Here is a 22,261-nt window from a genome sequence, read left to right on the forward strand (position 1 = left end):
GACCAACTGTTGACGAAATGCCGCGAGATTCGCTGACTGCACAAATGATGTCCTGGGTTGCAACGCTTGTCGCCGTGGTTGTGGGCCTAGTAGTGGTCCTGTGGAGTCCACTGCTTCGTCTGGAGACTGTGAGGGGAACGAACGAATCGCTAGTAAACCCGGTTGACGATCTCGACCTAGGCATCGTAAAAGTAGAAGGGCCAAAGTATGCGTAACGGATGACAGTAGGGATTCAATCTGATCGGATTGATGAAAGAAGTGCCAAAGGAAAGAAAGGGAGAAGAGCAGAAGTATAACAGCGGATAGAGGAGTGCTCGTCCGAATGCGGATTAGCGCCGATCCACCTCCGCGATAACTTTTAATTTTTTTTGGAAGGAAAAAAGTGATTGTTTCCTCAGCATTTTCGATTCCATTGGCAAAAATGGCGACTCTCCTACCTCCCCCGACCAAGCGTCAGAAAACGGAAATCGCCGAGAAGGCTCGGCTGCAACAAGAAATTCAGAGCATTCCCGACAACCTGGGAAGCATTCGAGTACAGTTCTTCGATCAAGCAACAGGGTCGGCAACGGGCCCCGCGGTGTCAGTGCCTGTGGCCGATGCCAACGTCAAAAACCTCGAGACGCTCCTCAACACACTACAAGGAAATGTAGGTATGCAGTGGCTTCTAAACTGGGGTTTCAATTCATCCGTACTGACTGTACCTTCTCCGGCAGGAGGATGATGAACGAGTACCGTACCGCTTTAGCTACCAATCCGAAGACAAAGACAACCAGACAATCGATATCCTAGCAGATCTATACCACTCCCTCTTGCAGCCCGGCGTCAAAACCACCGAAGATACAGTCCACCTCTACTACACCCCACAAGCCGTTTTCCGGGTCAAGGCCGTCTCGCGCTGCTCGGCCTCGATCGCCGGCCATGGCGAAGCTATCCTCGCAACATCCTTCTCCCCGGCTTCTTCGTCGACTATGGTTACAGGCAGCGGCGACGCCACCGCGCGCGTTTGGGACTGCGACACCGGAACTCCCCTGCACACGCTGAAGGGACACACCAGCTGGGTTCTGGCGGTGGCCTACTCGCCCAACGGCGCCATCATCGCAACGGGCAGTATGGACAACAGCGTGCGACTTTGGGACGCCAAAAAGGGACAGGCACTGGGTGGACCGCTGAAAGGACACGCGAAATGGATCACCAGTCTGGCATGGGAACCGTACCACATGCAGGAGTCGGGTCGGCCGCGCCTGGCGTCAGCGTCCAAGGACTCCACCGTTCGCATCTGGGATGTGATCTCCAAGCGCATTGACACAGTGCTCACCGGCCACAAGGGCTCCGTTACCTGCGTGCGGTGGGGCGGTACAGGAAAGATTTACACCGCTTCGCATGACAGAACCATCAAGGTGTGGAATGCTCAGAACGGCACCCTCATGCAAACGCTATCTGCGCACGCCCACCGCGTAAACCATCTGGCTCTGTCGACCGATTTTGTGCTGCGGACTGCCTACCATGACCACACGGGCCAAGTGCCCGCCGCGGAGTCCGAAAAGGTGGCCACCGCTAAGAAGCGGTTTGAACAGGCGGCCACGATCAACAACAAGATCGTGGAAAAGCTGGTTTCGGCTAGTGATGACTTCACTATGTACTTGTGGGAACCGGAGAGCTCTAACAAACCGGTGGCGCGGCTGCTGGGCCATCAGAAGGAGGTCAACCATGTCACCTTTTCCCCGGACATGGCATATATCGCGTCGGCAGGGTTTGACAATCACGTCAAATTGTGGAACGCTCGCGATGGAAAGTAAGTGGATTCCCACGTGGTCTTATATCCGCTAGATCCGTGACTAATGCTGAAACGACAGATTCATTACCACTTTCCGAGGCCATGTCGGTGCCGTCTACCAGTGTTGCTTTTCGGCCGATTCGCGGCTCCTGGTTTCCTCGTCCAAAGATACTACGCTCAAGATCTGGAATTTGCGCACCGGAAAGCTCGCAATGGATCTTCCGGGGCACAAGGATGAAGTGTATGCGGTGGACTGGAGTCCGGACGGACAAAAGGTCGGCAGTGGTGGAAAGGACAAGGCCGTACGGATATGGAGAAATTAATGTAGATACGAAGCAATAGAGAAAAGAAAAATTGCGATACCCATGCGACAATTGACTTTGCAGAGTTCTGTTTAGAAAGTTTTTGAAACTAGAGCGTTCGGGCACTTTCGATGGAAGACAGCAGGATCGAGATACTTGGTGTCCGATATTCAATTAGGCTATCCGTTTATGATGTACTGTACATCCATCTTAGTCGCATTGCACACCCTTTCAACAAACACCTCCCTCCAATCCATCCATGGTCTAGGTGTACTGCCATGCGGCAGCTGTTTGATTACCGGTAACAGCCATAGCAGAGAATCCCAAGCAATCACCCACGTCCCCACTGGGAACCGTGGCGTTCTGGATGGCGGCAAAGACCTGCCATCTCTCGTCCTCGGTAGGGCAAGCCATGAAGCCGGAGGCACCCCAGCCGTTGAAAGTGTAGTGACCGAAGTTCTCGCCGGGCTCGTACTTGAACGGACCTTGAGCCGAGCCAGGAGGAATGTAGGCAGAGTGAGCCTGAGTGAAGCTCAGGGCACCGTCGGGGTTGACGTAGACTTGTTGGCCGCCGGGGACCATGACGTTCTGATTTTGGAAGGCTTGTTAGCGACGGATTTTATGGGCGAAGAGGGAGTGGCTGGTATGATGCACGTACAAGACTGCCGCCCCCGGGAGCGAAAACGGTCGAGGTGCCCGGAGGACACCCCTTGCCGTCGGGCAAGGGACAGTATGTCGAAGGCTGTCCTCCGAGGTAGAAGTGTTGCCCCGCAGCGTTCATGGGGAGGAGGTGAACAGGAGAAGCCGAACGGCTGGACATGACGCCAAAGGCAGGGTTGGCATCCTGAGTTGGGGCAGCCGCCGCCAGCAGAGGGAGTGCGAAAGAGAAAAGAGAGGATTTCATTTTGTTCAAGCGTATCAGAGATGGAGAGAAGTGAATTGCTTGACTGGGCAAAACCAGAAGAGAGGCAGCACCCGCCCAGAATTTATATTCTTGCAGCCCAGAGGTACCGTTGAATGGGACGGATAACCGGGTTACATTCCATGGCTGGCACCACCTCGTAAATAATTATAGAACGGTTGTGCATACTCCGACGACCGAGTTGTGAGCAGGATCTGGGTCACAACCTATCGGGGAGTAGCATCAGGAGGTTGGTGCATCGTATAGTCCACCACTAAACTGAAACCGCATCGTAGGTAGCGAAGCGAAGAATCGATAAGAGCGAGAACGACGTTCTCGTGCGGAGAATTATGACGCTGTATTTGTGGAGAAAGGGGAATGGCTGGAGGGGGAAATCGAGGCAGTAAATTGATCGGCAGCCGAGTGTCTCACTTTCCGAGACATTCGATAGGCAACTAGAAGCATCATCCAGTGAGAACAGGGGAGAGGGAGGGGGATAACATCACAAGGCGTGGCAGAGGCAAACCATCTTCACCTTTCTTACTGCCTCGGTCTCGACCAACGACCCACTCGGTGTAGACCTTGGAGGACCTGGCTTGATGCCAGATTGCTCTCCTAGTCATCCATGGTTCGATTCTCCAGAGAGGTTCCGTGGCGAGACGCAGCTCTCGGAGCGGTTTACAAGGGAAACACCAGAGGATCCAAGGTTGGTGCCGACGGGGTGGGATTTACTCCAAAGTCAAAATAAGGTAAGTCCGTCGGTGGATATCAATTCCTAGGTTGGCAAGCCACCCTGGATGGAAACCGGTCCGTCATTCCACGGATGCAAGATGCGGAGATGAATAGAATGGACGGTGGCTTGGATGTTTTTCTTTTGATTCTCTAACCAGCCTTCTCGGCACATGACCCGATAGCCAGCCTTCGGTCATGTTGGGAGTCCTCGGAATGAAGTACATGAGAATTATGAATAACAGGTCAAGAACGTGAAAAGATAGAAAAGGGTAACAGGAAAAAAAAAAAAAAAGAACAGACAGAAGCAACCAAAGAACACCCCGGACACCGGAATCCAATTATAACAATACAGTCCAGCCATCTGGAAGAAGCAAGAATTACCCATCCTTAAAACACCACCAGACCAAAGCCGATTTCCCACACCTGGATGCGTCAGAAGAAAAAGGAAGAGAGGAAGAAAACAAAAGCATAACACCTTGCAAGCCAGAAACCACCAGTCGGCGTTTAATCATAATCGTCCCCGTCGTCGTCGTCGTTGTTACGCCCCCGCGACCCCTTGACTCCGTCCTTGCGAATGGGAATCTTGATGCCTTGAAGGGCGAAGCATTTACTCAACGTCGTGCTCTCAATGACACCCGGGAATTTCTTGGCGGAGAAGACCTGGAAGGGCTCGGAGAAGACGGAGGCCAGGATTTTCGGAGACCCGTGGTTGATCACTGTCACTCCGTTGGCGGAGTCTGTGCCGACGTTGACGAAGCTCATTTTCAGGCTGTAACGTGAATCAGTACCAAGACTGCGAGCCCAGCCACGGCCCAAGAGAAATCACTCACCGAAAAACTCCCTCGGTCCTCACACTCAGATCCTGCAGAATGAACCACACTCCGATCTTGTTGTCGGGATCGGTCAGCCGGAAAGCGCTGGCACTCAAGCTCCCGATGAGGTTTCGCGTGAACATGCCTCCAGGTCCGGCGCTGACAGGTTGTGCGGAAGACATGTTGGAAGGCGGCATGTGACCGCCTCCCGAATAGTATGGTGGTTGGTAGTAGGGAGTTTGCGGGTTGCCACCGTAGTTCGCGTACGGCATTTGGGGGTTCCCTCCGTAGTAATTGCTCATGGCAGGGTATGGAACCTGACCGTAGGCGTTTGGTGGATACTGCGGGTAAGGGTTCTGGGGAGGTGGTGGGTAGGAGGAAGACATGGCCGTGGATATTGACGGAGAGGTGGCCGAATGCTTCACCAGATTCACCTCGCTAGTCCCGTCCGCATTCCAAAGGTCTACCATGAGGACGTAGAATGACGTGTCGAGTTCGCTGGCGGGTCAGATTAGCTCGAATGCTCTTCCAGCACGCCAGGAGGCACATACTTGATATCGATCTCCTTTTCGGTTTGCGCATCTCGTACGACGAGACGGATGCAAGGCGGGGGTGTGATAGGTCTCCGATCCTAAGTTGGAAAAGTTCGTGTCAGTAAGAAAGCTCGCCCAGTGCCGAGGATATGAGAGAACCGACCTTGTCGCCAAAGCCACACATGCGGGCGCGGACGGGCTGCTGTACCACCTGAAGGGACCAGGTGCGATTGTTCTCATCTATGCCCGAAAATGGCACTAGATGACTTGACGTTTGAATCGGCCCGGCGGAGCCTGGAGTTGGGTACGCCGACGCCGGGGGAGGGATTCGATCGATGGAGAGGGGTGGCGGCGGCGGCGGGTGCGCTCGTTCTTCGAGCGCATACATGACGCTTGATTGTGCAAGGATTTTCGCAAGAAGTGCGGATCAGAATCGGAGACGCAAAGCGAAGAAAATGAGTTGGTCTGTGTCGCGACCGGAGCGACGAAAGTTTTCTGTCCCGCGCGACCTGAGCAGGATCCGTCGAAGCAGTCGAAACGCCTTGAAAGCGCCAGATAAATGCGACGGTACGAGCGAGCCGAGTGATGCGTAAAACGAGAGAGGAGAGAGAGAGAGCCTGTTGCGGTGTGCAATCTCTTTTCAGCCAGAGAGCTGGGAAAGGACAAAAAGGTGGCGAAAGAGGGGAGCACGAGTCGCCGGCGAAACTGCCAACAGCTGGATCGGCCCGGATACAATTCACAGAACTGTCACAATGTGAGGGGAGATCACAACTCCAAACATACCGAATGAGCAGCAGCGAGATATGCGACAGCAACGAAAGTAGTAGCAGAGGAATAAATGACGATCGCCTCTGGGCGAGCCGTAACGAGAAGCTGTCAAACGGCGGGAGATTCGCTAGGTCTTCCACGGGTCACCTTCAGGACCAAAGGTTCGCTTAGAGCAGCCACGCTTTAAAATTTGATCGACGGTGTTCCTTTGAATTAAATCTCCAGTCGCACCAAGGACATGAAATAGGGGGAAAGAGTAGAAACGGGTGGAGAAGATGGAGAGTTGAGCGGTTGCCCCAAGATTGGAGAGATGGGAGGTGGAGGGGGGGAAAGTGAACAAGCGAGAGTTCGTCTTTTTTTTGGCCTCGGGGATAAGAAGAAGAGGAGGGGGGCGCTGGTCACGGGCGGGCAGAGCGAGAGAGTTCCAGACCGAAGACAAATCATGAGCTCATTCTTCTTGGACTTCGGGGTTTTCTACGTCGTCTTTTTTCTTCGTTCTTATCATTTTTCCTTCTTCCCTATACTCTTATCGTACGAAGAAGGAGTTTAATCAACTCCATTACTCCCCGGACGGTATCTACAATCTACCCTGACTTGACCATCAAATTAATTCCAATTGATTGATATCGAGGGAAGAATAAAGTGACCACGTAAGGGAGATGTGCAGCCTCACGGATCAGGAGAGGATCCGCCCGGCGCAGGAACTGGCTGAGTACGGCGAACCACTCCGTCGGGTTCGCTAGTCCCTCCATTTCCATACATCATCGACACGGCCTCCGTTTCCGGCCTCTGCCCTTCTGCCCGTCTCCCGTTTGCGGCCTTTTCTTCTTTTCTGTCAATCTCCCTTCTATTTACAATTCTACTGGCATTGATTAATGGATGGACTGAATAGTCACTACGGACTACTACTTCGCACTAGTCTTGACTTTTTATACCATTCATAATCATGTTATCAACCTGGTCAATGCAAATTAAATCAGTATGTGATACGTCGTTCGACTGACGATCGGCACTTCTTGGCAGTCACTTTGGACCCTGTCATCCTTTCATTATCTCTTGCTTTCCTCTCCCCTTTGATATTTCCATTCTCTTCTTCCTCCGTTCCCAAATACATGGGCGACCCGATTTCGAAAGCCCCTTGGTCCGTCGCCGGCCCCATATCTGCCGGATCCGTGGATATATCCTGCCTGGATTCCTGGCCTTCAGAACACGGATTCGACTGTCTTCGTCTCGTGCCGTTTGAAGCTTATTTTTTTTTTTCTTGTCCGGCGTCATCGCCAATCCCCCGCACGCGTCTATCTTGTCCGCCGCGGCACTTCGACGTGTGCAACGGCTGCGACGATTTGATCCATTGTACTCCGTACCCAACCCGCAGTTCATAGGCCGTAAGCGAATGAAACTTCAGAGTCCTCAGGTAGCGCATCGTTTGAAGCATGTCAGCGCCTCCACCACCGCCACCTCCCCACAATCCTCTATCAAAAGTTTCTCCCGTGGTCACGAAACTCAAGACTTACCCGTCGAAGCTTTACCACGTGCCGGATTCTTTCCATAATCCAACCCTCACCCCTACAGGTCCGTACTTTTGCTACGGTACCTTAACGGATCCCTCGACGCTGGCCGAAATTCTAGGTCATGATGTAGAACCCAATCTTCGGCCGGCGAAGATTGTGGGCTACGAATGTAAACTCTGGGGTCAATATCCGGCCCTGCTGACCTCTACCACGCACGCGACGGTCGAGGGCATGGTGTATCGTGTCCAGACGGAGGAAGATGGCCAAAAGCTGGCAGCCTACGAAACAAGGAGCTATCGGGCCGTTCCTTGCCGTATCCTGTATACCGATGGGAAAGAATCGGGCCAAGAGCATGGTTATACCTTCCAATTCGTGGGGAATTTCCACGATTTGACCGATGGCGAGTTTGACTTGAAAGTATGGCTACGGAGAATGAAGGGGAAGAGTCCCGGCTGAGAGTCCCCGACGCAATTGAGGCCACCGCATGGTATTCCTAGTATTTCTACTTCCCCGGTAGAGCATGAGACTATTTTCTGGTTTGCCCAAACATGCGCGACTTGGTGGTTGATCCTATATTTAACGGCCGTTCCAATTGTCTTGTTTCTCAGTATTATTGCTTTGATATGATGCACCGCGGGGAGATATTTCGTATACTCCGTACTCGGGGGAATATTCCGTCCGGTCGCTCGGTCTTGAATCTCCCCGAGACTTGGTCCGTCCATCGCCTCTGTGAGCGGGAGACTGTACGGGGTCTCCGTACTCCGTAGGTCTTATTATCTGTTATTCAGCGTTGCATCGCTCGTCTTGGCCTTTAGGGCCTCAATCCCTGTTCTTCTACTCCGAACTCCGAGTGTTCTGATCTGATCTATTCTTAGCCGACCGCCCGGTAGAACTCGATAATAATCCGGGTGAAATTCGGGTAATTTCAGATCGATCACCCTTGTACGGAGTACATACCTGTCACGATACTGGATCGATGTCACTTGGAGGGTCCGAAACACCTCAAGAACGATCCAACGCCGGGGTCCTGGCAAGGCAGTAAGGCAGACAGCAAATGCCTAACGACCGGGGTAACGAGGCGGGGCCCCGAGTCCTGGCATTATCTTGTAACTTGTAAGGCCTTATATCAGCGGTCACTCGAGGACAATTCTGTTGTGCCCGTTGTCTAGGTATCAGAATATCTCAGCCACAAGCCTTGGATAGTAGGAATCAAAATTAGGGTTCGCAAGAAGAACATCAAGGGCGATGTTTAACGTTTCCTCTGCGAGCTTCTGTAAGTCAAGCTGGTAACTAAGGGCAACACATCTAGAGAATCTGCACTAAAGACTATGATCGTTCCTTGAGCAGAAGCATTGTTAGTGATAGCTCTTCATTTCAACTGCAGAGGGAGAAAAAAAAAATATTGTTAAGAAGAACAAATAGAGACAGACAAAATAGAGCGAAGGGGGGAAATAGAAGGGAAACCCTTTTTCTCCCAGTGTGTGTGCGGCCGCTGGACGACAGGAAAGGAGAAAGAAATCCAAGGCATAATTCGCATGACTTCAGTTCAGGCCGCGAGATACAAGGCCATGATGCCACACAAACACCTCCATTCCTCGATCTCGCTTCAATTACTGTATTCATTGGTAGCTCAGTCTACGTAATAGGACTTTGAACCCCTCCTAGTGCTCCCACGAAATATCCGCAGCCCTACTTACGGTGTAAGCTAAGACGGTCCAGGAAGAACAACCATAACAAAAGCCGCATCAGAAAACCCACCGTGAATCCTTCCGGGGAGGGAAAAAGCACAGACGTCGTAGTCAGAAAGCTAGATCCAAAGCAAAAAAGACTAGAAAAAAAAAAGTCGACGAGGAGCATGGCGAACCCTTGCTCGGGTTCAAAGCCCTAATCCGGCCCGGTCCCGTTGAGATCGATCCATCGGACACGAACTAATTCCTTCGATTGCGTACAGTACGTGCTGTTTCCAGTAAAAGAGTGGCGTCCGGACGGGCGGTTTACGATTGAGTCTGGCGGTGGCTCAGACGAGCATTGCATTTGCCCGTTTTAGTATACTGGGAACGATGAGTTGTGACACAGTGAGACAGCGACAAACTTGCAATTACCTACAGAGGATAGGTAGATGTTGGAAACACTAGAGAGTATGTGACGTCGCAATTAGATTGACAGGAAAAGAGACTCATCAGTCATCACCGACAGGCGTCAATTGGCTAACTACCCGTGCCTGTCGCCCTGTCCAGGATGACATACCTACAGCGGGGGCGGAGAGAGACTGGCGTAGGGCGAGTTATGTGTGCTTCCGAAGATAAGATTCTCGGCCTACTCCTACCGGTTTCTTGCCTCTTTCTAGAATGTACAGTAGACACTAGAGCCTAGACAGTACTCAGTAGGGCTTTCTGGGTGTCCCCGACTCCGCTTGATCGACCGAATTAGAATCTTTTTAGGTAACCAGGTGGATTTCATTTAATCTATCTTGTTTGTTAACTGAACATCGCAGCGGGAGAGGGAAAACAATAATAATAAAAACGGAAAGGAAGGCCGTGGCATCCGCTTGGACAAGTAGGGAAATCCAAGCAAACCCACCCAAGACGAGGCGAGCCGAGCAATCAAACTGCGTGGCCCCCAAAGTCCGACTGCCTTTCCGGGAATGGCTCCACATCTGCCAGGGTAGGGGTCGTCTGCTCCCTTAATTGTGTTTGTACGTATACAGAGTAATCCATGATTATATACATACATCCGAGCTAATTACTACTCACTTCACGGTGTAAATTCCTTCAAGGGAAGGGCTAGGATGTCCACGGGCTTTCATCGACGAAGGATTTGTTGGCTGTTGGCACCGTACGGAGTACACCGTCCTCGCGTTCGAGCAGCGACTCTGCGTACTTAAACCCAGTTCGGTATTTGCGCAGGCGGCGCAGTGCACTAGCAGCCTAGTTGGTTTAATATGAGTACATATTAATTTAGTCAGGATTTCATCTTTAGTTAATCCGGAGGACTGGTCTCGAGACAAGACCTGATCTTTCCCAAAACGGCAAAAGCAGGGTTCGTCGTGGCCTAGACGCTTTACCGCCTTGGGGTTAGCGCCTGGGCCGGCTGTTTGCACCGTTTTGTTTGCCTTTTTGGTGTCACTGCTGTGTACTCACTACTCCGTGTACACCGTCCAGTGTCCACTGTACACCTCCGCCGCTGGTTCGCATCGATGACAGCAGGCGGTCTGAAACAGTCTACAGAGTACTCCAGATGATGGTCTGACCCGGTGGAACTCGTTCAAATCATCTCTCTTCAGGGGTGGACGGAAGACGACAATTCGCCCCCATGCCAATCTTCGTTTAAGCGCCGGGTGGAGAGCGTCATTCGACAGCTCGCAACAGTGATTAATGGGCATACATGCTACACCTGGTCTGGTGGCAGAAGAAGAACGATCTAAGATCAAGCAAGAAAAAGGAAAGACGATGGGACCACAAAAAAATTAAACAAAACGTGGACTATCCCGAGCGAACGACCCGCTGAGATACTAACGACGGAGTAGAGACTAGAGACTATCTACGATCAGCGACGGGCACAAGAAGTAAAATCGCCCACAGGCCTTCCGAGAAAGGAGTTTGTGTGCTTAGGAAAAAGTGGAAGGTGAACCCCCCCCGGTCGACACTGCATTTCCCCAATGCATGCTGGTGTTGTTGGACTGCGCCCGCCAGTCAGCACGATACTTTTTCATGTCCGACTGTCCGAGGCCCGTCTGCATTTACTGGTTTTGTCATGACGTTCAAGAGCAGATGGGATCCAGACCCACCACCGAGAGCAAAAAAAAAAAAAAAGAAAAGAAAAAAAAAGCACTGACCTGGGTCTGTCGGCTAGATGGAGGCTGACGGAGTTGCCCACTAGGGAATGTGTTTGATCGAATCATGGCCAGCAATGATGGTCGGAATCCGTTCAATAAATAAAGGGCCCATGGATCAAATCCCGCCATCGAGAAACACGAAAGATATACTTTAGTTGACAGGACCCTTACTCCTCTCCGTCTCGTTGGTATTTAGTTCTCCTACCAGCCTCACGTTGGACTTGGTGGTCAGTTATCAGAACGAACATTTCCGTCAGCATTCGACAAGAACCCCCCAAAATGCCGCTGAGACCAAATTACAAGGCCTCATCGCGAAGCGGGTGTCTGGAGTGCAGGGACCGGCGAATGAAGGTATGTATGAGGCTCGACGTACTCCGTAGACGTTTCATCATTTCACCGTTCCCTCGTCCCACCTACTGAGAACCCCCGGGCCTTGGGGGCCCTCATACCCTAGTCGGGCTGCACGAAGCTACTCCGGTAGTACGCAGCACCGACGGGGTTCATCGTGATTTCGTTCGATGTGATTTGCTTTGCTTTATTATTACAGAGAGGGGATCATACAGACATACCCCCTCCCGCTCTCCACGTGTCTCTCGCTTGCCTTCTTCTTTGCTAACGACCTCTTTCCAGTGCACCCGGGAGCAACCCAAATGCTCTGGCTGCACCCGCCACAACATCCTATGCCAGTACCTGTCATCCACAGCCTGGCAGTCCCCCACTCCTTCGCCTAGATCTTCCCCGTCGATCCTAGATTCGCCGCTATCCGCAGAGTACGGTGACTCCATGGCGTCCTTCAGTCCCCGCTCGCCTCCTGAGGATCTCCATACCCGCGAGTTGGAGCTCATGGTACAATGGTGCACAGAGACCTATCGCACCATCTCCCGCAATAGCGCCGTGGAATGGATCTGGCACGCCGTCGTTCCACGTGAGGCGATGCGCTACCCGGCCCTGATGCATGGCATCATGGCCGTGTCCGCGCTCCATCTATCCTTCACCAGTAGCGGCAGCACGAAAGACCTCTATCTACGAATGGCGCATGCCCATCATAGCCAGGCTGCCGTCGGCGTCACCTCCAAGGCCGCCAGCAGTCCTAATCTGGCCGACTGCAATGCGACGTTCGCACTGTCCACTGTCATGATCGTCTACTCCTTCGCATGCGCCCGTGTTACGGGACCGGCCAAGGGCATGCCCGTGCTGGATGAGCTCTGCCGGGTGTTTCGCTGCGCGCAAGAGTCGGCCGATGTGCTGCCAGCGCTGGTCGACCGGGTCAGCCAGGGGGAATTGCGTTCGCTACTGGCATTTGACAACTCCCAGCCCAAGATGCCCGACACCTCACGACTCGCCATCATGTCGCTGTCACGGCTGAATGCGAGCCTGGCCGCTCGGGACCCCAGCCACGAAACGGCCATGTACGACACGATTATCAACTATCTGGGCGACTCGTTGGACAAGTTGGCCCGAGGGGGCGAGATTATGGTTATTCTGTTCTACTGGATTTTCAACCTGCCGTCGCGATACCGGGACCTGCTCACGGAGCACCATCCGTTTGCACTGGTCATCCTGGCTCATTACGCCGTGGTCATCCATTCGCTGAGGGGCAGTTGGTGGATGGGCAATCTGGGGTCGCGACTTATCGAGCAGATCGGACAAAGTCTAGGGCCCGAATGGAGACCCGCCATCGACTGGGTCATTGACGCAACGGGCTGTTATATCCCTCCTGTATGAACATACCGATAATCGGTTGACAAATCCCAAGCTCGAAATGTCCGAGCCAGCACCTTGGAGGCCGACCAAATGCCGGTCGGTATATCACTTCAAATGTGCAAGGCCTTCACCGGGCAGTACAACACTGTGACCCGATCATGGTATCGTGGTCTTATCATCCGGTGAAGGGCCTCGACTATCTACCCTCATGACGGGTGCCAGCCATCCCTCCCCCATTCTACCCCTCCGTCCGGGGCAGCCAAACCTACTCCTAGGGTATCGGTGCAGTCAAGAACGACGGCGCCCTGCCCTACCTATCAAGAATGAATCACGCAGAGCCCAGAGTCCAGAGCTGCCAGCGCATATAAGCTGTAGTAACAGCACTAGCGAATCGGTCCCAATCCTTCGAGTTTTTTAGCTGCAGTGATCGACAGTCTGATCACAGTCACATGCATTTGCATCAGGCTCGAACGATTTTCAAAAAGGCAACCCGACCAAGGAGCTTTTTTTATGTTTTTTCTTTCCGATCATGCAAAACACAATTGTACATAATCTTTTTTCTTTCTAATGATCACTATATAACTTCCTTCTGATACAAATTCAAGAATACATTTGACGGTGATGAATGCAATTTATTTGTTTTCAAGGCGTAGCTTGAAAAAGTAGTGTTGACGCATCATGATAAGGCTGGCACATCTCATTGGAGGCTGAGTCACAATTATGCAGGTCCTCATGTACATACATAGGTTCTTATAGCTGCTGCTACTAAATTGTGGACTTCCCCCTAAACATCTTCCCTCGCCTCTTCTCTCACCCGACCGGCCGTTGCATGACTATGGGTATTGTATTGGATATTAAAGACTTAGGTAACTGCATCATCAAAACGACACGATAGAACATAGAAAGGGAGAAAGAATAAACCAGACAATGCAGAAGACAGAGATGAAATTACAACAACAGCACGCATCCCGTCGGACGAGACAGCAGGCAGGTAAGGTAGGTATGTTTAAGCACCGCCAGCGGCACTTTGACCCCGGCCCGTGGAACCAGGTAGACTGATGAACTGATGAACTCGGTGTTTCTTTCTCATCCAGCGATCCGTCGTCCTATTTTTCCGTCCGCATAGGCATCAACGTCGACAAACGGATACGAGTGAACACGAATTCACGAGAACCAGACCCAGATCGCGGCCACCGGCCGAGTGCAGCCCAGCCAGATTAGCTGGAAGACGACTCGGCGCGTTTTTCACTGCCGTCGCGACGCTCAGTCTCCTCCCTCAGGCGATCCCGGGATGCGGTGCGAACGCGTCGTAATTGTTCCTCCTCTTGCTCGCGAACCTTCTTTTCCTCCTCGGCGGTGGGGATGAATGCGTTGGCGGCGCCACCTATTTTTGGTCACGAAATACGAGGTTAGTGAGGAGAGTTCGAGCTCATGAAAAAAGAGAAAGCAATGAAGTCAACTTCCCCGTGTGGGAACAGAGAACACATGAAAACACAAAGAAACGTACCCCGTCCGGTGTGATGCGGAGCGTCTTCCACGCGGAGAGGCGGCGACTCTACGTCCTGCATCTCTCGCGCGATTTCTGGATGTTGCGGATCGTTGACCATCATGTTGCCCGATCCGCCGCGGCCGGTGGTAAAAACCTCCTGTTTGATCGTGGGGGTGACGAGATCTTTGGGCGAGGTACGGGTTTCGGCGGAGTAGATGTTGCCTGTCAAATCCGAACAGGTTCAGCTTCAACGTTGATTCCCAGAGGTGGAGCGAAGCAAAAAGGTACTAGGATCTCACCTGCGCCTCCGCGACCGTGCGAAATATTTCGAGAACCTCCCATTTCCACGAGGTGGAGGGGTATTCGATCAAGAATGGGGGGAAAGGCCGGAGAAGAATGTTTTAGCGGGGTTTGCGATCGGACAATCCGCTCCGTTGTCTGGGTGTAGGCAGAGGTGGTCGCTGTGCGGAGTAGACGACGGTGATTAAGAGGACGGAGGTTGTTGAAAGCAGAGGGAAAGGAACAAAGACGAGTCGTGGCAAAGGGCAAAGGGACAAAAAACTTTGCGAGCTTGATCTCGTGAGTTGGTGCAATCTTGGGGCCAAGATTCCATGCGAGAAAGAACGAAATGACGGCAGCTCGTTCGCTCTTGGCGCACGTTTGCGGCCTCCCGCAAGGGCTTCGGCCGCCCACCTTTCCTCTGGTCTCTCGTTCTGTCGCTGTCGGTGTCTTCCTCGATCTCGCTCGCTATTTCTTACTTCAAGATTAGGAAACCCCTACAAATGCCTTCCAAAACCTCTTTGAATGTCCTACACTTGGTGATATGATTGACTCGTTATCAGCGAGCTCCACTCCGGGAAACAAATCTTTTTCTGGTCTCCGCAGGGCCCCGTTTGGTGGACACGCGGACCCATCGCGATGGATCGATTCAACGCCGGCACAACCAGTCCGATCAGGGGACGGAATCACGTTGAATCGTCAGTGGCGTGTACCCGCGCGCAGAGATAACGCAGGGTTGTCGGTCTAGGAAGTCGGTTGAATCAAGGAGAACATTCAACATAATAGCATTCATATAAACATGTGTCGCAGCAATTCTATGAAAGATGCTTGATCTTCATACACCCATCCTTGCTTTGTCATAAAAGTCATGGCTTCTATTTCCATCAGAAGTCCGCATCACAGCAACCTCGTGAACCCGCGGAATCGGAGTTTTCAACGGGGCTTGTACATCAGCCGTACTTATTGAAACCAGAAAGCATCGGTCATGCCATCGAGGGCCAATCCTTGGCTATAGGCTCTTTCAAATTCCATACTCCATACACCATGGGCTCCGCGCACTGCATATTCGCCTTTCCATTTCTTCTTATCTTCCTTATAGGAGGCAGCGCCGACATGTTGCATCAGGGGAGGAGAAATGGCCAGGCGATCATAAAATAGGTCGTTGCCCATTCTTTCGATCACAGTGTCCACCGCTTTGGGCTGTCGCGCGTCCTCCATCTCCTCGAGCCGGTCTATGAGGTCCGGAATCGGGGCACGAGGAAAGACGAGCGCTTGCGAGCAGCAGCCGTTGCGATTCATCAAATGGATCCCGGGTTTCATAGGGCGCATGGTCATTCGACCCGACAGGAAGTACAGGCCGATCATCAGCGGCACGCAGACGAAGCAAACGATCGCCAGGAACAGATTTGACAAGATATGGTGCGACGCTCGCACCTTTCTTCGTACATAAAAGCCCATGGAGGCGACCAGGGAAACGACGGCCACACTCCAACTTAGGTAGATAGGCCAGTGTTCCGAGTTCCATCCGAGGAATTTTTCGGTGTAGAAGAGTCGCAGGTACAGCCAGTCATGGACCAGACCGGTCCGCTTCCACTCGTCAATCCTCTGAAGACTCTCCATCGTTTGGGCGTACCATGACTTGTGGGCCAGCACGTCATCCTCCAGCATAACGAACCAAGAGGCATCTGTGTCCTCATAGCATGACTGAAGTGACAGCCGGTAATCGATCAGAGACTTCTTCTTGATATTACCCGTCCGTTCCAGGCGCCGCAATGACCCTTGGTGTTCGCCAAAATCGTCGTACGTTAGGACGCGGTCGATGGCGTTAGGAACCCAGGGTTGCTGATAATCGGGGTGGTCTGTGGCGTTGGTGAGGGCGAATAGCACCTGGACGGCAAGCGTCGAGCGCTGTTCCGACGTTAGGTTGTCGAGGATGGAGCCGATGGTCGTGTCGAAATTTTGGTGCAGAGGCCGCTTCACGGTGACGATGCCGACGCAGACATCCACGTTGCGGATTGGAGCGCTTCGATTTCTGGCGGGTTGGGCCGACAATTCGGCCGACTGATTTAAGGTGGACAGAAACTGCAGCGATTCCTCGATGCGCTGGGGGCTGTACAGCGGTCGGTAGCCCACCTTGGGTTGAAAGAAAGCCGAGCCGGGATCCCGAGCGGAATTGAAGCGGCAGAAGATAAGGAGGAGGAGATAAAGGAGAGTGAAGGAGGCTAAGGACAACCTTTGCTTCTTATTGAGGAACCCCATCTGGCCGAGACCATAGTGGAAGTGAGTGGAAGTGTTGATGGTGAGAGGAGTGGAGGGGGAGGAGGATGAAAAAGAAGAAGAGGAAGACAAGATAAGAAGATCGAATAGGCGGATGTGGGACGACGGGCAGCATAGAGAGACTCATGATTTTCATCAGAATAACCCGACTAAGGCGTGATAACACAGTCTTGGCTCAGGTCAAGCCTCGCACTAGACCCTGACGGGCAATTCCTATTTCCCACACATCAACAGCGTGCCTTCCCGCTTGGGTCTAGACTCGGGGCGAAACAAGCACCGCCGGGTGGACCCCGTGAGCCTTGGTGGTTCACCAGCATTCGGAGGTATCCATATTCCCTACTGGGCGTTGGAATGTGAGAGGGTGTTATATTTATAGTGACGAGCAGTTTCAGTCTCTCAGGATCAACTCGTATTCTGTAGCCGATTCTCTCCACTCACAGAATCCTTTCCCTGCAACGGAACGTCAATCCCACCGAATTGAGTATATCCTGGCTGTCCTGAACACGAGGTCTAAAAAGGATATACTTGTTCAGGTATTGACTCCGGAGTGAACACACTTGATACTTGATAGGCAGTCAAGCATCGGCCCGTTGCATCGGTATACCTTCCTTTTTTCTTCTTCTTCTTCGTCTTCTTCTTCTTTCTCATATTTATCCAATTGTGTTTCTGTTCTATTCTGTTTTTATGCATTGACAAGAACACTCAGTTATTAAATGTACGACAATCACTCATTACCCCAAACATGAACGGCGCTTAGGTGACACTACCAGGCCCCCTTGCGGGGTCAACCCCGGAATCCATCGCCATAGCCGCGGATACCGAGGTTCCTCCACCCGAGTCGGGGATATCCGACATCAACTATACTTCCCCTCGTGGTACGATTTCATTCGAATATTCGATAATATACTCACTCCTAAACCTTGCATACTCGATTAACTTCATTTCCTCATCATGCCACCCAACCCTTCTTCCATCGAGATCCCCACTTCCTACGAAACGCTACCGACAACTCACATCAAGCTTTCGCATCATCCTGTTGGAAGTGCATCTGCAACTCCCGTCGTGATTATCACCCTCAATCGCCCGGAGAAGCGCAATGCTTTCACGTCGCAAATGGCTGATGACCTGGAGAGGGTCTTCGCTACGCTGGATCTTGACGAACGTGTCAAGACCGTCGTACTGACCGGCGCTGGGCCTACTTTCTGTGCCGGAGCAGATCTTGAGATCGGCTTCCGCGGAGGGTCAGAGAGAGCTGGCGACCATCGCGATAGGTACGCTAGCCTCTACCCACCCAAAGTGGAATCAAACAAAACAGGGCTATGAATGATAACTAACCCTATCTAGCGGCGGTCGAGTTGCCCTGGCTATTCACAGATGTCGCAAACCCACTATTGCAGCGATTCAAGGGTCAGCCGTCGGTGTTGGCATGACCATGACTCTTCCGGCTGTCATAAGGTAGTGACTGATTCCCTCAGAAGCAGTATTCTGCGATGCCGCTAACTAGGTATGACCTGCAGAATCGCCCACGAGAAGAGCAAGTACGGTTTTGTGTTCGCCCGGCGTGGCATTACCATGGAATCTTGTTCCTCCTACTTCCTCCCTCGGTTGATAGGATACTCGCGGGCCCTGTACCTCGTCTCCACAGGCGGCGTGTTTCCTGCCACATCCCCTCACTTCAACGGCTTGTTTGCCGAGACATTACCCGAGCAAGCGCAAATCCTACCGCGCGCTCTCGAGTTAGCAGTCGAGATAGCACAGAACGTCAGTCCCATGGCGTCTGCGCTCAATCGCGCCCTGCTGTGGAGGGGACCGGAATCTGCTGAAGAAGCACACTTGTTGGAGTCTAGCGTCATCTCGCAGATGTTTGGCTCCAAGTATGTATCCCGTTCTATATGCCCTGGATCTACATGGGTCGAGACTGACGCTCTTTCCAGGGATCAAATGGAAGGTGTGAAGGCCTTTTTTGAGAAGCGCAAACCCGATTTCACGGCCACCTTGGAGGAGCATGGGCCGGCAAATTATCCGTGGTGGCACGAAGTAAACATTGATACGAAACCAAAAGCTGTCAAGGAGGCGTCTAAATTGTAGATTCCGTCGTCTGATATTCGAACGCCGCAGGGAAGCATCTCTCCCAGCCAAATCGTTCATTTTTGTATTCGGGCCTCGGCAATTCACGTGCAGTCGCTGAAGTAGAAAGATAAATACTCATACAAGGAAAATATACCAACAAAAGAAAAACCAGATAAGAGACTGAAGTGTGTAGTTACCAGGGACGCTTTACGCAGATAGACCCTATCTCCGAGCACAATCCAAGATAAGACAAGTGTTTAGAGAATGAAGCTGCGTCTCTTGCGGTTGTACGCCCTCTGATCCTTCAACCATTGGCGGTATCCTTGAACGCTTCCAATCTTCTCTCCGTAGTAATCGGGAACAGGGTTAGCGATCGAGTTCGACGAAGGGTCGACACGGAACCGCTTGATTCGGTCAAAGAACTCCTTCTCTTTCTATTGTGCCATGGATTGTCAGTGACTGTTAGGCCCCACGCGCAAAACGGACGGTACTTACCACTGCAACTGCTGTACTGTATCTCCGGTAGACCAATCCCCAGACCGCATTGCCGACGAAGGGGCCGACCAGCCAACCCGCGGCGCCACATGCGGCCGTGGCCATTCCCAGCACAACGAAGGGGTCCAGGCCCATCACCTGTGCCCCCATGTGTTCCAAGTCTTGCGCCGAGAGGACCTGGACACCGATGACCGTGCTTGCCATAGATGAGATGATCGAAGAGGCAAGCGAGTACCTCCGCCGCGATGCGCGGAGCTTGAAGAACGAGTTCCAGTCCAATTTGGAGGCCTCCTGGCGAGAGGCTTCCGAGATCGTCGAGTTGGCTCGCAGGGAGGCGGTACGGTAGATTGTCGAAGAGGAAAGGATCTGGGGCCGAGTGGTGGTCTTCAAGGCGGCAACACTGGTTTGGAAGGCCTTGGTCTGAGCTGCTGTAGTACTAGCGGAGCGAGCCTGGGAGATCGCATGATACAACGCGGTTGAGCCGGTAGGACCGGCGAAGGGGGCTCGAATGGATGAGGAGAAGCAGCCACCGAGTGTGGCACTGCGCGCCGGGACATTGAGCGAGGTAAGATGCATTGTGAGAGAGGGCTGGAGTCGAATTGCAGGTGGGAAGGCGCCAAACGGTTGCGTTTCTGCTGAGGTTTAACCGCCAAACCGGCGGGAGGAGCTATGTCCGGCTTATGTAAGCAAAGGTGGGTCACGGGTCTCTTCGAGTGAGGTCATTTTCCCCTGCTCTCTACGGAGTTGTCTTTCTCTTGCGTTCGTCTCGTTTCCCCCTTCGAAAGGTGGCATGCATGTTTATCTCCTTGCATTCTTTAAATAAAGTGAACTCAAGACAAGTATGAACACTACATATTCGAACTATTGCTCAACGAAACGATGGTTCTAGGTCCATAGTATATATATCGGAGTAGCTACTTGGCCAACAAACACCATCAAAGCTTTCCTCGTGGCTGCATAGAATTGTTGGCTCGCTCCCTCAACTCTCGTCGAAGAATCTTGCCGGACGAGCTTTTCGGAATCTCTTTGACAAACACTACGCCTCCCCGGAGTTGCTTGTGATGAGCAAGATTGAGCTTCACAAAGTCTTTCAGTTCCTTTTCGGAAACGATTGTATTCCTTTCCCTCACAACGTAGGCTCGAGGAAGCTCATTGCCTGGTGCAATTGGATCCTTCACTCCGATCACTGCAACATCTGCGACACAATCATGGCTCAAGAGCAGTGCTTCCACCTCAACTGGAGAAACCTGAAGCCCCTTATATTTGATCAGCTCCTACGCACATCGTTAGCATATCACGCCCATTTTCCCTTCCGCCAACTCCTTCAAATCTTATCAAATCTCACTTATACTCACCTTCTTCCGATCTACCATGTAAATTCTCCCGTCCTTCCACACACCGATATCTCCTGTTCGGAACCAGCCGTCAGGAGTAAAGGCCGCAGCAGTTGCACCAGGATTTTCAAAATATCCCCGGGTGACCATCGGCCCTTTGACCAGTATCTCCCCCTCCGCTCCTTGCTCCACGTCCCGAGCGTGATCATCTACGATGCGCAGCCTTGTGTTTGGCAGCAACGGACTGATGCTGCCTGTATCATCAGATTGGCCCCAGGGCATCGTTGTCACACTTCCAGTCGATTCGGTCAACCCCCATCGTTGGCTAATGGTACAACCCAGTTTCCCCTCCGCTCGCTGCTGAACATCCGCGCTCAACGGTGCTGCTCCCGACTCCGCGCGAATAAGGGATTTGAAATGATCAGTCACTCGCGGGTTCTCTGCGATCGCCAGATAAACAGGGGGAGCCGTAGACAAAAACGTGACCTGGTGTCTTCTGCAGTGGTCGATAAATTCGTCGATGTAGAACTTCGGCATCCAGTAGACCGTTCCCCCGGCTACAGCTGGCGTGACGAAATAACCCTGGCAGCCCGCAATATGAGCCGTGGGAAGATGGCCGATAGTACGATATTGAGCGTTTAAATGCGGTTTCCCCTGCCGTGATTCGCGCAGCACCAACTGTGGCAGGAGAGCTTCAGCGACGAGATTCATGTGGGAAAGCATCACTCCCTTCGGGGGTCCCGTCGTGCCACTCGAGTACAATAGACATATAAGTCTTTCTTCCAGCGTTTTTCGGTCTGTGATGATATCCCAGCTCAATTGGTCACTGGGGTCGAAATAGTTTCGTCTGCGATGAACGGCATCGGACAGCAGGCGCTTGTGTGCCATACTCTCAAGCACAAGGACTCTATCCTCTGCAAGTCCACACTCTCGCGCAGTCGCCAATGCCTTTGCCTGATTCTCTTCGCTCGTCAATATCAATCGGGCTTTCGATTGTCGGGTCTGTCGCGTCAGTTCAAACGTTGTCATGGCCGTAGACGCTGCAGCATATACACCGCCGGCGGCAATGATCGCGTAGAATACGACTGGTAGTAGAACCTGATTAGACGAAATGCAGAGGACTGCATCCTGACCCGGGCCCTGTTTGCCGATGCCGAATTCGAAGCGAAGAACGTGCGCGATACGCTTCGTGATTATTCGGGCTTCAGCTTTCGTGACGTTATTTGTTGGATCCGCCGCTTCTGCATGCAACACGGTTGACTCGTCGCTCAGCGAGAGAAGTGACTCTGTAATCCAGTATTAGCGCCTGCACCGAAATTGGGGTTTCTCATGCTGCTTCCCGAATATTAACGATAGTAAGTCAATGTCTGGTAAGTGGTAGTCTTTTTCCGGTTTGTACAGCATTATTCCTTTCTTTTGCCTTTTGCCTTTTGGGTCTTCTTTTC

At 52.3% G+C, this 22,261-nt stretch overlaps 10 protein-coding genes across 10 annotated transcripts; 4 read left to right on the forward strand and 6 right to left on the reverse strand.

Annotated features, from left to right (window-relative positions):
• Positions 1–421: 421 nt before the first annotated feature.
• Positions 422–2,097, forward strand: RSA4 (WD40 repeat domain-containing protein; the record flags this gene model as incomplete). The annotated part of the gene is made up of 3 exons (XM_046091333.1): positions 422–646; positions 714–1,792; positions 1,854–2,097. 3 exons carry the CDS (start codon positions 422–424, stop codon positions 2,095–2,097), a joined length of 1,548 nt encoding a protein of 515 aa, XP_045947310.1.
• A 243-nt stretch (positions 2,098–2,340) lies between these two features.
• On the reverse strand, positions 2,341–2,980 carry LDX57_009602 (putative IgE binding protein; the record flags this gene model as incomplete). The annotated part of the gene is made up of 2 exons (XM_046091334.1): positions 2,341–2,664; positions 2,735–2,980. 2 exons carry the CDS (start codon positions 2,978–2,980, stop codon positions 2,341–2,343), a joined length of 570 nt encoding a protein of 189 aa, XP_045947311.1.
• Positions 2,981–3,985: 1,005 nt separating this feature from the next.
• LDX57_009603 (velvet factor family protein) lies at positions 3,986–6,175 on the reverse strand. The gene is made up of 4 exons (XM_046091335.1): positions 5,218–6,175; positions 5,073–5,152; positions 4,540–5,019; positions 3,986–4,478 (listed from the first exon to the last, which is right to left on the reverse strand). Exons 1-4 carry the CDS (start codon positions 5,440–5,442, stop codon positions 4,214–4,216), a joined length of 1,050 nt encoding a protein of 349 aa, XP_045947312.1. The 5' UTR covers positions 5,443–6,175; the 3' UTR covers positions 3,986–4,213.
• A 1,080-nt stretch (positions 6,176–7,255) lies between these two features.
• Positions 7,256–7,789, forward strand: LDX57_009604 (gamma-glutamylcyclotransferase family protein; the record flags this gene model as incomplete). Its single annotated transcript, XM_046091336.1, has 1 exon — positions 7,256–7,789. The coding sequence occupies one exon, from the start codon at positions 7,256–7,258 to the stop codon at positions 7,787–7,789; it is 534 nt and encodes a 177-aa protein (XP_045947313.1).
• Positions 7,790–11,447: 3,658 nt separating this feature from the next.
• Positions 11,448–12,893, forward strand: LDX57_009605 (uncharacterized protein; the record flags this gene model as incomplete). Its single annotated transcript, XM_046091337.1, has 2 exons — positions 11,448–11,519; positions 11,799–12,893. 2 exons carry the CDS (start codon positions 11,448–11,450, stop codon positions 12,891–12,893), a joined length of 1,167 nt encoding a protein of 388 aa, XP_045947314.1.
• Positions 12,894–14,089: 1,196 nt separating this feature from the next.
• Positions 14,090–14,703, reverse strand: LDX57_009606 (DUF3602 domain-containing protein; the record flags this gene model as incomplete). Its single annotated transcript, XM_046091338.1, has 3 exons — positions 14,090–14,256; positions 14,380–14,583; positions 14,661–14,703. The coding sequence occupies 3 exons, from the start codon at positions 14,701–14,703 to the stop codon at positions 14,090–14,092; spliced, it is 414 nt and encodes a 137-aa protein (XP_045947315.1).
• An 897-nt stretch (positions 14,704–15,600) lies between these two features.
• LDX57_009607 (uncharacterized protein) lies at positions 15,601–16,899 on the reverse strand (the record flags this gene model as incomplete). The annotated part of the gene is made up of 1 exon (XM_046091339.1): positions 15,601–16,899. One exon carries the CDS (start codon positions 16,897–16,899, stop codon positions 15,601–15,603), a length of 1,299 nt encoding a protein of 432 aa, XP_045947316.1.
• A 969-nt stretch (positions 16,900–17,868) lies between these two features.
• LDX57_009608 (enoyl-CoA hydratase/isomerase family protein) lies at positions 17,869–19,005 on the forward strand (the record flags this gene model as incomplete). Its single annotated transcript, XM_046091340.1, has 4 exons — positions 17,869–18,188; positions 18,262–18,372; positions 18,435–18,791; positions 18,852–19,005. 4 exons carry the CDS (start codon positions 17,869–17,871, stop codon positions 19,003–19,005), a joined length of 942 nt encoding a protein of 313 aa, XP_045947317.1.
• Positions 19,006–19,244: 239 nt separating this feature from the next.
• PAM17 (presequence translocated-associated motor subunit PAM17) lies at positions 19,245–20,058 on the reverse strand (the record flags this gene model as incomplete). Its single annotated transcript, XM_046091341.1, has 2 exons — positions 19,245–19,421; positions 19,483–20,058. The coding sequence occupies 2 exons, from the start codon at positions 20,056–20,058 to the stop codon at positions 19,245–19,247; spliced, it is 753 nt and encodes a 250-aa protein (XP_045947318.1).
• Positions 20,059–20,417: 359 nt separating this feature from the next.
• On the reverse strand, positions 20,418–22,147 carry LDX57_009610 (acyl--CoA ligase; the record flags this gene model as incomplete). Its single annotated transcript, XM_046091342.1, has 3 exons — positions 20,418–20,756; positions 20,838–22,102; positions 22,129–22,147. 3 exons carry the CDS (start codon positions 22,145–22,147, stop codon positions 20,418–20,420), a joined length of 1,623 nt encoding a protein of 540 aa, XP_045947319.1.
• Positions 22,148–22,261: the final 114 nt, after the last annotated feature.

Source organism: Aspergillus melleus (genome assembly GCF_016097325.1).
Source record: "Aspergillus melleus strain CBS 546.65 chromosome Unknown contig5, whole genome shotgun sequence".
In the NCBI taxonomy this organism is placed as follows: Eukaryota; Fungi; Ascomycota; class Eurotiomycetes; order Eurotiales; family Aspergillaceae; genus Aspergillus; species Aspergillus melleus.